Source organism: Poeciliopsis prolifica, unplaced genomic scaffold (assembly GCF_027474105.1).
Source record: "Poeciliopsis prolifica strain line A6 unplaced genomic scaffold, Auburn_PproV2 SCAFFOLD002, whole genome shotgun sequence".
In the NCBI taxonomy this organism is placed as follows: Eukaryota; Metazoa; Chordata; class Actinopteri; order Cyprinodontiformes; family Poeciliidae; genus Poeciliopsis; species Poeciliopsis prolifica.
In genome coordinates this window covers 12,505,421-12,517,978 of record NW_026562377.1, presented here as the reverse complement: position 1 = coordinate 12,517,978, position 12,558 = coordinate 12,505,421, and the positions used below count along the sequence as shown (strand labels likewise).

Below are 12,558 nucleotides of genomic sequence, written 5' to 3'. Positions count from 1 at the left end.
GTACAAATTCCTCCTCACAGCTTTTTTGCACAGATCTGTTGGATTCTACCTCATTTATCTGTGCTGACTCTCAGGCTTGCTGAAATATTGCTCACACATTGCCTCCATATTGCTTTCTTTTAATTAAAACCAAGTCTGTCTCTAACAAATATTACATGTACACACACCCAAACCATGACTGCCTATTAGATGAATTTGCTGTTGTCTGCAGTTGGTGTAATTTGATAGGAGTTGGCATTTTGTTGCCGTGTTGGGAAGCTGCTGCAGCCCAAGCAGAGGTCATCCATCAGGAACATCTCCAGATCCAATTGAAAGGAGAGGTTTGCAGGCATTTAGCCAAGCCTGTTCCACTTCGCACAGACCGCATCTCTGACAATCAGGTCATTCTGAAAGGCTCATTGTCAAGGTTTTATACAGTCTCTGTCTCGTATAAACACAACTGGGTATTTTACTGATGAATGAAAGAGTGACCCTAAGAGTTTAAACTTTTTCTGTGGCATATACTCCCAGGCAGAAAATTGGATGGATGGCACAAATAAACTTTATTTATCTACCTATTTTAATTGTTTTAATGTCTCTGCATCTGCTTGGGCAGAAGGGCTTGAAGTCAGCCCAGACCATAATGCAATTTCGGATCTTTTGCACCATGTATAAACTTTAGTTCTAGTTCACTCAGTCTGTAATATTCTGGCTTGTGATTGTAGCACAAAGGAATGTAAAAAAAAAAAAAAATGCACACACACACACACACACACACAATGTATGAATATATTTGCACAATATATATTGTAAGAATAATAGTGAAACCTTTGTTACTATTCTAAAATTGTTTTGTTTTTGTATTTTCACTAACTGTGTTGTACATTAAACAAAATCGTTAATTTTATTTATTTTTTTTAATTCATATAACATCAATGCCTTAAATGCTCTAAAGGCATTGTCGTTTGAAAGCTGTGTGAATGCATAAAGTACTGAAGGATGGCGTTGCTTTGGAAACTGCCCATATGCAGAGCTGCCTTCATGACATTGGCAAAGAGATTTACACCACATTTCAGTACATGAAAGGAATCTCATTTGGCATTCAAAGAACCTGCCTCTACCAGCCAGTCTTTGAACCTCCATTAAGCCATTTATCACCATGCTGTGCAGTTCTTTTTATTTCCCTTTACTCTAAGGAAGGAGGCCCTTCTTCTCAATTCAGCATCTGTTGACCCTGAGCATTCAGGTTGTCCTATACAAAATGTTCAGAAAACAGAATGTTAGACATCATGAAATCTAAAGCACTGTATATACTTGATGCCATTGTTGTACAGACAATGGAAAATAAATGTCCTTTTATTCAAAGGTTTCTTGTAATCCCTTTCTCTAGTTCCACCGGACATCCATGAAATGAAGAGCCACGGAGTTGGTTTGGGGCGCACAGCTCTGTTGCGGTGCGAAGCTGCTGCTGTGCCGTCTCCAACCTTTGAGTGGTACAAGGGTGAGAAAAGGTAAGTGTTGTCTGATTGTTTGTTCTGTCACGTCACAACATGTAGTTGCATCACTCTCCTACATGTGCTCTGGTTGTAGGTTTCATAGTACTAAGCTCCAGCATTGTGTAGTGTCAAACTAAAGGGTTTGGTATCTGATATCACTCAGTTTATCAACTTGATACATGGATGCTACACAGTCTTGGAAGGTTTGATTTTATTCTTTTCCTAGTTTTGATGCATATGACAAAAAGCACTCAATATTGTTTTGAAATATATAGTCGCTTTATATATATATACATATATACATACATATATATATCTATATATATACATATATACATACATATATATATCTATCTATATATATATAGATAGATATATATATATATCTATCTATATATGTATATATAGATAGATATATATATATATATATATATATATATATATATATATATATATATATATCTATATATATAGATATATATATATATATATATATATATATATATATCTATATATATATAGATAGATATATATATATATATATATATATATCTATATGTATATATATAGATATATATATATATCAATCTATATATATAGATATATATATATATATATATATATATCTATATATATATATAGATAGATATATATAAGTAAGCTGTGCTACAATTTGTCAATGTTTAATTTTTAATGTTTAAATAAGCATACACCCCTTTTAATTTGTTCGTGTTAGTGTTGAGGCAAAACATTTAACATTGATTTTATTATTGTAAAATAAATATCCTTCCAGCACAGCTTACTATTGTTGATGCGATGAGTGGCCATATTGAAATGTGAAGTCAGCGAATGAAGACATAACTGGGAGTTGTCAGACTTGCTCCCTCTTTCCCTGTGGGAAATCTGACTTCATTTTGATTTATTTTCCTACTGGGAAGTCTGAATTTCCCAATAGCGACTACAATCAGAGCACAGCATAATTTCTCTTTGTGCCTGTTTTCTTTGTTTTGTTTCTTTCCCAAAAAAAATTATGCTTTTCTTTGTCATCCCACTCCTCATTCCTCTGGGGAGAGCCCACTAAAACACTCCAGCAGGAGTCACTTGGAGCTTTTTCTTACCTTGCATTCTGATGAAATATTTGCAGGCAACTGGCTTAACTCATTTGTGACACATACATCAATCAGTCTAGATTCAAGTGTTAGTTCTTGAATTTAAAAATCAAATTATACCCATTACCCATCATTTACCCACTCCTGGTGAGCACAATTTCAGTCATCAGCTCACACTGTGCTAATTGTAATTATGGGGTGGATTCAATTTATTCAAATTGCTAAGGAGGCAAGTTGGCATAATGCAGGTCTTTTCTTAAATCGAGAACTTGTTCCGTCTGTGACTTTTCACATGGCTAAATTGTGATTCCTTCTTCCACTTGTAATCACAATCAGAGCAGTGGTGAGAGATCTGAGGCACAAAGTTCAGATTTCTTCATGGCACGTTCATTGTCCACATGAAGTAAAAGCTGTGTTTTAGCTCCGCTTTGTGCAGCTTCCCTTTTAGTTTGTCTGCATCAGTTTTATTGTGACAGTTTTGACAAGTAAACGTTTCTCTTGTTGTGTCATTGCTTTCATTATTTGAGTGGAAGTGGGCGAGTGTTTATGTGTACATCTGTCAGGGTGGGGAGCTTTCTTTCACCATGACAGGGGGAAGCATTGACTGGTCTGATGTTGAGCTAGTAATGGTGTGAAGCACATGCTGAGATTTTCAGAGAGCATCGAGGTAAACTTTGAAGAGGTCGCAAGCAGTGAGGCAACAACACATTTTGAGGATACTGTTGGAAACAAGGTCACACGTAGAGTTTTGGCTCAGAATGCCTTACAAACCAGTTTGAACCCAGCCATAGCTGCTGGGAGGTCACAGTGCAGGCAAAGTTTGGAGGATTCTCAGAGTTACAAATAAGTAAACAACAAAATTAACAAAAATAATCTGATTAAAATCAGTAGCATGTGCCTTCACGGAGTCACGTTTAATCTTCTCCGACTGTCAAAGATTATCACCATCAAAGTACAAACACCTTGAATTCAGCTGTTGAAGACAGATATTTACAAGCACTGCATAAAAAGACATATAATCTTCATTTTTTGTCACTGTCTGACAGTAAATTTAAGTAAATGTTTTTCCATTCTATTCTATGTCAAAATTACCAAGAATATTTCTATTTGCTAAGTCCAATTTCTTTTTTCTTTTATAACTTTCCTTACATAGTGTGTTAAATTTGGGAGGAATGTCTGTTAGCTTACTGTTACATTTGAAGTAAAAATGAAGTTGTTAAAGCAGAGGTGAAAATGTCTTTAAGCAAGGCAGCCTTCACACCTCACTCAGTTCAGGAGGGGTTGACTAAAACTTCAACAAACTGTTGTGAGAAGCTTGTGGAAGGAGCCTCAAAGTGTTTGACCTGCATTTGTTTACAAGGAAGTTACAACAGTTACTTAGTAAACAAATTAGAATTTATGTCCTTTAAGACAAACTTAGCTGAAAAACTATCTCTTTCTTTCTTTACCAAATAGAAATATTAAATTATTATTATTATTATTAAATAATTAGCCTGGTTAAATATCACACAGTGAGGAAATAAGTTATTTTTTAATGCAATACATGTACATATCTGGTTGTAAATCCTTGCTGTAATCATGTGCACCTGCAACAAAAACGAGTAAAATGTCAAGTTACACCCCACTGCTTCTCCTCCGGTTCTTTCCACTCTTGTCTCAGTCCTTCAAAAAGCGTCTCTCCAAAGCAGACACGATGAAATAAATAGATGCGCTGAAGAGCGGGGTGATGATGGAGATCCACTTAAGATGACATTTGCTCCATTCTTGCCTCTTTTCCTACCCCACGCTTTGTGTAGCAGGTGAGAAATCAAAGCCTCATTTGTCATATTTACATTGTTCTTTTCAGGATCATTAGGGGACACGGTATTGAAATCAAGAGCCTCAGCTCCAGATCAGTCCTCACAGTGACCAACATGACAGAGGATCGTTACGGGAACTACACGTGCGTCGCCATCAACAAGCTGGGGAGGGCCAACGCCAGCGTGCCTCTTATTCGTAAGTTGTCATTCCACTTGTTCTCGGCTGAGTGGAGTGGTGGAAGCGACAGAGGCCTGAAAGTATCAGCTCTCAAGAGTTTTCTTTATATTTACTGCAAACCCAGCTAAACCAAAGCAGCTGCTGGTTAAGGACATACTAGGAGTTAAGCTTAAATGTTCTTTTTGTTTTTTGTTTTTTTTTTCAAATTTGTTGTCTGCTTTGGTTGCAGTCTGCGTGGTTGTCTGCTTTGAAAGTCTTCATCTCCATGTGTAATGGATGAAAACACCATCTGAAAGCAAAAATTAACTTTGGTGTAATGACATCATAATTATGAACATGACTGCAAAGGTTATAACTGGTAAAATCAAGGCTAAGTAGTGTTGCTCAGATTTGTTTTAAAAAATGTCTGGGAGTCAACCCTTTTATAATTTTCAAAGCTTTGAGTTCAAAAGAGGCCAAAACATCAGAAGCCATGCTGCAGGAGCATCTGTGCTACGCTGGGCTTTCATTTATTCTAGCAGAAATGCAAGAAAAGAAATAGATGAATATTTGCTAACACCACAAAACAGCCAGAAAAAATGTTCAAAACAACAATACAATGAGTTAGTTTGAAGAATTTTACGACAAAGCACCACACAGCAGATATGGAGAAAAAAATCTCAGTACGAGAGGCACTTTGGTGCAGTTACTTAATCTATTGTGAATTGAAACAAAAATACAGCAATAATTTCTAACTGCAATTTTTCCAGGAGCTTTCCTGTACATACTTGAATTACATTGTATTGACAAACAAATAACATGTTGCTCTCATGCCAGCATCTTTCCCCAGACTTTCCTTTGAATCTTTTGCTTCATGCTTTTTTGTCAGAACTGGAGATTTAGCTTTTATTTGTGTTGTGTAGTGCTGAGTTGTAGATGAATATTATTCTAGACTTCAGAAGTAAAGGTTTGATAGCAATGTGCTATAGTGGAGGCATGTAAGAGGGTTTGGATATTTTTCTTCTTATTAATTTGGAAGTCAGCATTCAAAAATAAGGGGAAAAACATTTAGAAACCTAGATAAAAGTATTTTATTGCAAAATGATTAGTTTCGTAATCTACAAGCGTATATGAATACTCTTGAATGCAATCAAAATATGCACTCCTTTCAGTAGTCCTAATTAGAAAGGTTAGCCAATTTGTCTTGTTTTTCACCTGTTTATTTAGTTTTTTCTCTATTTCTACAGCATTAAAGGTTCAGTAGTCACTGTTGTGACATAATGGACAAATAAAATTTGATTGATTTGATTGACGAGGAAGACTGTTAACTTCAAAGATTTTCAGCAGAGACATTAACCTCCAAAAGCAGTGTATGCCACAATGAGTCAAGCTAAGAAAGCTGGTTGTTCACACACCACTATATTAAAACAAATAAATAGAATGTTAACTGGAAGGGTAAAAAAAACAACTTATTTTAAAAAAGGTGAACAAGATCCAGGGAAAACCACAATTTTGACAGGATTGTGAAGCAAAGCCATGTCAATAGTTTGAAGTGGAGAGGCAGAATCCAGGTTCAAAGTTTCTTGAAATCCAGAGTTACGTTTTAACATTCAGTAAAACTCTGTGATGCCATGTCAGCTGCTGAGGACGATCCAAAGACAGCACAACATCTATTGGAACATTTTAGAGCACTTTATGCTTCCCTCGACTGATGATCTTCATTCATTTCATTTTCCTCCAGAACTTACCGAATGGTTTAATGGCCATGGTATCCCACTGTTTCATTGGCAAAGCGTTATATAAATCCTGACAATAATCTATGCAGAATTTTCAAGAGGAAGATAAGAGAAAGTTAACAATGCAGATGACCTAACTATCAGCAGTTATTCCTCCTTGCCGTACTACATTTATGCAGAAATTAATGTAGAAAGAGCCCTGACCAAGTACAGAGTGCATGCACACTTCTGGACTTGGACATGTTTTTTTCTATTAGAATGACACTGTAATAATAACCACATTTGGGGTTTTCATTAGCTGTAAACCATAATTATGAAAATTAACAGAAAAACACAGAAAACATCACTGTTTGTAATAAATATGTATAATCTCAGTTTCACCTTTTGGATTTAATAACTGATACAAATGTTCTGTTTTGAATGAAAATGTACTAAAATACAAATGATTCATAATGCAGCAGGAACATTACCCAAAACATGTAACTGGTAGGTTTGATCTTTACTTTGAATCCAGGTTAGGTTCACTGAGTTCAGCTGGAAAATGCAGGAGCCTCACATCACTTCTCCTGGGATTAGTCATCCTTCTCTTACATGGCAGTCATTTCAGTACTGATTGAGGTTATTTATCAGCAAAATCAAAGAAAATCACAGGTCCACGCAGGACACTGTCTGATACTTAACATCAGAGGTAAAAATGAAAAACAAGAAACAACAGAGCTGAGGTAAAGCACAAAAGGAGTTTTCAATGTACAAAAAACATAGTAGCATAGTTTGTAATGGTGATTGTAATTTTCCATCCTGATTAATGAAACAGAAATAACTTTTTCTGTAAAGCTTTTTTTTTTTAGCACAAGGTGCTCAAAGTTTGTCAGATTCTCTTCCATCAGCAGTAGATCCCTGCTGCCACTGATGAAAGTCTGTGAAAACCACCAGGTGCAAAGTGGTCACTGCTGAGACAGGTGTTATCCTCAGCCTTCTGTCATTGTGGCTCTGCACAAAATCAATAATCTGAACATCACCCCTGCAGCCCTCACTCTTAGAGTTTGTGAACAGTCTCATAACGCCCGACAGCACAATCTACTTAACTTGATCTTTTGGCCCGACATAACTCACACTGTCGGAGAATCTGCATTCCACATCTGCACTGCAGATTCTCGAATTATCCAAGGGAATTTAGTTGAAAAATTTAGAAGCTTTAAATTTGTTAGAAGATTCTTGTTTCAAGGAAAGGTATGTTGAGACATGAAAGCTGATATTACTCGCAGCACTCCACTGAATTGAAATCAGATTAAATGCATACACCCCTAGAGCATTAACGAGAATTTCTGACTTACTGAAATAAAGTGAAATAGAGATGATCAGTAACAGTTTTGCTGTTTAAGCAGACACCAGAGCAAAAAGTGCTCCTATTGACATTGATTCCTCTAATGCTTTCCTACTCTTATAAAGTGCTTGAAAGCAAATCATTTTTTCACACAGAGATTCAGATAAATGTAAAACGTATTTGCAGAAGTCTAGTTATGAAAATAATCTTCCTTCAGCCCATCATAGGCATGTGCTGACTAAGCCAGAATTTTTCTATGGTGGGTAATCACAAGCATATTGGATTTGTTAGCCTATGCAACAAAATTTCAATTCTAAAGAACAAAATTACAACAATGACTAGAGCATTCTAGGAAAATCTTTCTCTGAAACAAGGGTAGTTTGTGCTTACTTTCACATTACTTACTCTTTTCTCTCAGCCGCTAAGCAATAGTGGGCACATCCATCTTGTAATTGATTTTAAATATGAAACCTGTGGATGTCTAGTCCACATTAGTACATCACGAGTAGAGTTTTAAAAGTCTCGACAGGAACATTTTCTTACCAAAAATGCAGTATTCATGTGTACACTTGTAAACAGAAGTTACTGTTCACCATGGTAACTTAGAAAAAAAAAATAATTCAGTCAAAGGAGGCACCGCACAGACAACCACAAGAGGTCCTTCCTGCTTACAGTTCTTACCTGTGATTATTTTATGAAGAAGCTTAGACTATGATAACTCCTGTGTCTATATTCCCTTTGGGATTAATAAAGCAATATAGGATTATATGATGTACCACCAAGCAAGCCAGTGACAGAGCTGTGACAGTCAATACCTGCAAGTGTTAGCCTTCTTCTCGTCTTGGTGATGTGATATAGAGATGAGGAGGTTTGTACAATTCACCAGGATCTGGAGATCATCAGTTTACTGAACATGACTTTATCAAAATAACGTATTTAAAAGTCTTTCTTGTAAAACAGGACACAAGATAAGACTTGAGTGAACCTTGTATTTTTCAATGGAATTGAAAGAAAATGGGTTTTGTAACAATGTGGACAAGGTTCATGTTAATGGAAATGTGTTAATATAAACTCAAACAGTGTGAGTTAACACGCCACATTGTGTTTCTCATTGTGTTTTGTCACTTTCAATCTAGTCTTCAATCTTTTTTTGACGCCATGTGCTTATGATGCATAGCATGTTCTTTCTCATGAAAGCAGCCTTTCACCATCCTGTACCTTTAGCATTTTGAGCGCTTCATATGTTCATCATAATGAAACAAGCTGCCTGCATGCATTTGGATCTGCTTGAGGAAAGGACTCGTTATTGGGCTGGTAACCAGTTGCTAATGTGAAAACAAATAACAGTAATTCATTATTCACCAAGTTTGTAATGCTACTCCTCTTTCAGTAATGGTCACAGCTTAAATCTTTGCTTTGTGTCATCATTTGGCTTTCGCTGTTTGTAGCCCCTTAAGTAAACTACCTCCAAATAACATTTTTTCTGTTCAACTAAACAGGGTCAAGTTGTGCTACTGTAGTTTTAAACATCCACCACATGTGCTTTTGTTTCATTTTAAGCTGTGATTATTCAGGTGAGCTGCTGCAAGAGAGGTTTGGTGTGCGTGCGTGTGTATCTTTAGCAGTGGTGAAAACAAGTCCATTAAGTTACTTATAAAGATATGTCAAGTGTTTTGACAATTCCAGCAGACAGATATGCTTGACTTTCTACATTGGCTCACAAGATTATAAACATACAATCCTTTTTTATTTCTTTTTGTGAAATTAATAAACATTGCAGGGGTCCAGGCCCTATTTAGCATTACCTAACCTGGAGTACTCTGAAATTTTAAATGTCATAAGTCTGTTTACATTTCAAAATACTTAATTTTTGTTTTTACCTTTGGTAAATCATTTAAATGAACACTTTGGAGACTCAGCAAATTTTTCCACCCACTAATACATGTGCTATACATTCATAAACTTCTTAACTATTTATTTTGCTTGCAACCCAAAACTGTATGTTTGCTTGGTGTGTTAAATCCCTGCATTGTCAGATTGTTTCATTATTTTGTCCACCTGCTGTGCTATTTGAGCAGCTAAAAAAGACAACAGCAGTAAAGGGAGTTGGGTACAGTGTTTCAGAGCTGGGTAAAATAATTTATTTGAATGTCTTCAGTGATGAAATACGAACAGGTAAGTTAAAATATTCACCAGTTTGCGATACTCCCTCTGATGGTAAAATTGTCCCTATCAGGCCAGAGACTGAGAAAAAATAAAAATAAAAAATGTCTGTTGAGTTGGCTATTGTCAAAGGAGGACTCCATTCCTCTGTTTGTGTATGCACAAAGAACATCAAAGGCCTCTCTCTGATTCTCAAATGGATGATCTTAATGTGACACTAGCAAGAGCTCAAAGGCAGAGTAGTGAAAAAAGAAAACCCTGAGAATGGGTAGCGGAGGCAGCTTCCTGAGTTGCCACCCCCAACTTCTCTCACTCTTCTATTCCTTTTTATCTCTCTGTCGTTCTCTCTATCATGCCTGTGTCTGATTCTCTTATCTCACACAGTCCTGTCGCTCCTTTTCCTCTCTCTTTCTCCCTTGTCGTTCAATCTTCCCCACTGTCATTCTGCTTTTCTGTCAAACATCCACACAATCTGATGCATTGCTCGCTTTTCTTTCTCATGATCTCAGTTTCTCTCTCATGATCTGCACTAATGGAAGAGAGGCCAGTTCTGATGTTGCTCTTAACAAGAAATGGCAAGCAGTCACCAAGGAGCACTCCACCACCACAGAGAGGCAAATAATAAAAACCCTGGGCAAATTTAGTCACAGGTGAATTTGAATTGATGTTTTAAAATGAGACAACAGCTATTGATTATCAAGATGTAAAGGGGAGAAAGAAACATGCATATTTTATAGCTCATGATTTATTGAGGTGAATTTTAAGTAAGGGTCCCAAAACATGTGTTTTAACTCCTGAGGGATCAGCCTGCCTGAAAAAGCTTATCCCTGAGTGGGGGAAAGGAGGATCTATCCAATTGTTAAATCTTGTATTTGAGAGGAAAAGTTTAGCTTTCATCCTGGTCGTGCAACAGTGGACCAAATGTTAAACCCATGATATTGTTAAGGGGGATTGGCTGCACAGGCCCCCTTCCTTTCTGAAGAAGCTTACAACCTTGTCTTTTGAGATATTTAGCAAAAGGTGCTGGAGACATATGGGATCTTTAAAGGAGCTGTTTGTCTGATTCTTCAATAATCAAACAGTGAGTCATGCATGAGTCTTTGGCACAAAATCCTGCATCTTCTGAGTCAAGATCGGGCTGTCCTTTGTCATAGACTTTTTTGTGGTCTTCGTTCGTGGAAGGAATCTGAAGGTGCGATCCTGAGGAGAACAGTGTGTAATGTGGGAACCTTAGAAACTCTCCATGAGACAGTTCTGATTATCTGTTTCTGTTGGCATCTTCAAGTCTTTATCTTTACTATGTGCAGTAGGGTGGATTGCAGGTACCGATCATGGATCGGTACCTGCTTCAGAGAAAGAGCTCAATTATTTAAATTTGTTCATTAGTGATTTAGGTTGTATTCACAGCTGTTGAATTTGATCCACTTTAAAGCAAACCAAAGTTAACTTCCTGTGGTGGTCCGGACCTTTTGTTCTGTTGTGAATACACTCAAGTGAATCTGGTGTGGGCCATACCCCACTTTTTGAAGTGGTCCAAACATACATGAATACAAACCTGCCTCTATCATATTGGGTTTTCTGCAGTTAAGTCATGGGATTGTGCAGTATGTTTTGACTGTATCAAAGCCGGTTGAAACATAAACTGGTTTATTTTAGCAGAGGAAAAGCAAACTACATCTGTGAGTACCAGTCAAAGTAACAGATGTATCTCTGATTGTGTTTAAAATAGTTTTTTTTGTTTGTTTGTTTTTTTTTTTTTTTTAGTTTCCAATTTTGTCTGATTTTAAAATATCAAAGAATAACAGATTACAATCATAACAGGTAAAGGAAGAAAAAAAAATTCTGCTTATGCCTCACAGCATCTGTCCCTAAATCTTATTTGATTTTTATTAAATTCAACAGAATTTAATAAATTCAGAATTTAATTTAGTTAAAAAAAAACAAAAAACAGTGTAAGTTCTTAGTTTTAATTATTTTAAGAACATAGTGCTGATCTTTAATTATACCCAAAAAATAGCCAAAACAGAGGTTCAGTTTTTTTCATTGTATTCACAGCTTCTGTAGTTGTTTTTACGCTTAACTTCATTGTCAGTCATTCGGAATAAATGAGAACCTGCAGTTTTTTCCCCGAAGATCTTGTTTGTTTCTGAACAAATCTCAAACTGTTTCAGATATAATGAAAATGTAACTGCAGTTCATAAATTAAAAGACTTAGATACAATTGCAGTGTATTGTGTACCTTCATGAACACAGAACAAACATGAACTGAACTTGTTTATTCTTTCTGGATGGATGTTCTTCTGTAAGCTATTTACCAGTTCCATTACAGAAACCAGAGCACTTAGGCATTCGTCAAATCCACGTCCTCATGTGTCAAAGTTTTGTTTTTGTCTGCTTCACAAGTTGCTTTTTGCATTTTGTAGTCAATTTAAGTACATAGCATAGTTTAAATATATGTCTTCAGAAAAGGACTGGCCCTTAATAAATTGAGTCATTCTCCATTACAAAGGTTCACTGACCTGTCGCAGTCTATGCTTCTCATTCTGGACAGTTTAATTAAGATGTAAACAGTAAATTGTGTTTCTCTCCTCAGTCAGGCTTCAGTTCACATATCAGGTCACAGTTTGCTGCTTGCTTTTGTATTTGGATGGCTTCAGTCTTTGCTGTGCTTTTGTGATATTACTATATTTAGTCATCATCCATACTGTCTTTGCCACTCAGCTTATTTTGAGTTGTCCTCTCATATTTCAGATCAGTATGACTTCTGGAGGCTTATAAGAAATGTTGCTATCTAA

At 36.3% G+C, this 12,558-nt stretch overlaps 1 protein-coding gene across 1 annotated transcript in view; it reads left to right on the top strand.

Annotated features, from left to right (window-relative positions):
- Nucleotides 1-12,558, top strand: part of negr1 (neuronal growth regulator 1) — a 160,205-nt gene that overhangs the window by 107,178 nt on the left and 40,469 nt on the right. Inside the window, exons 5-6 of the mRNA XM_055050717.1 lie at nucleotides 1,370-1,490; nucleotides 4,431-4,579. Of these exons, the coding sequence (XP_054906692.1) occupies nucleotides 1,370-1,490; nucleotides 4,431-4,579 (270 nt within the window). The remainder of the gene's footprint in view (nucleotides 1-1,369; nucleotides 1,491-4,430; nucleotides 4,580-12,558) is intronic.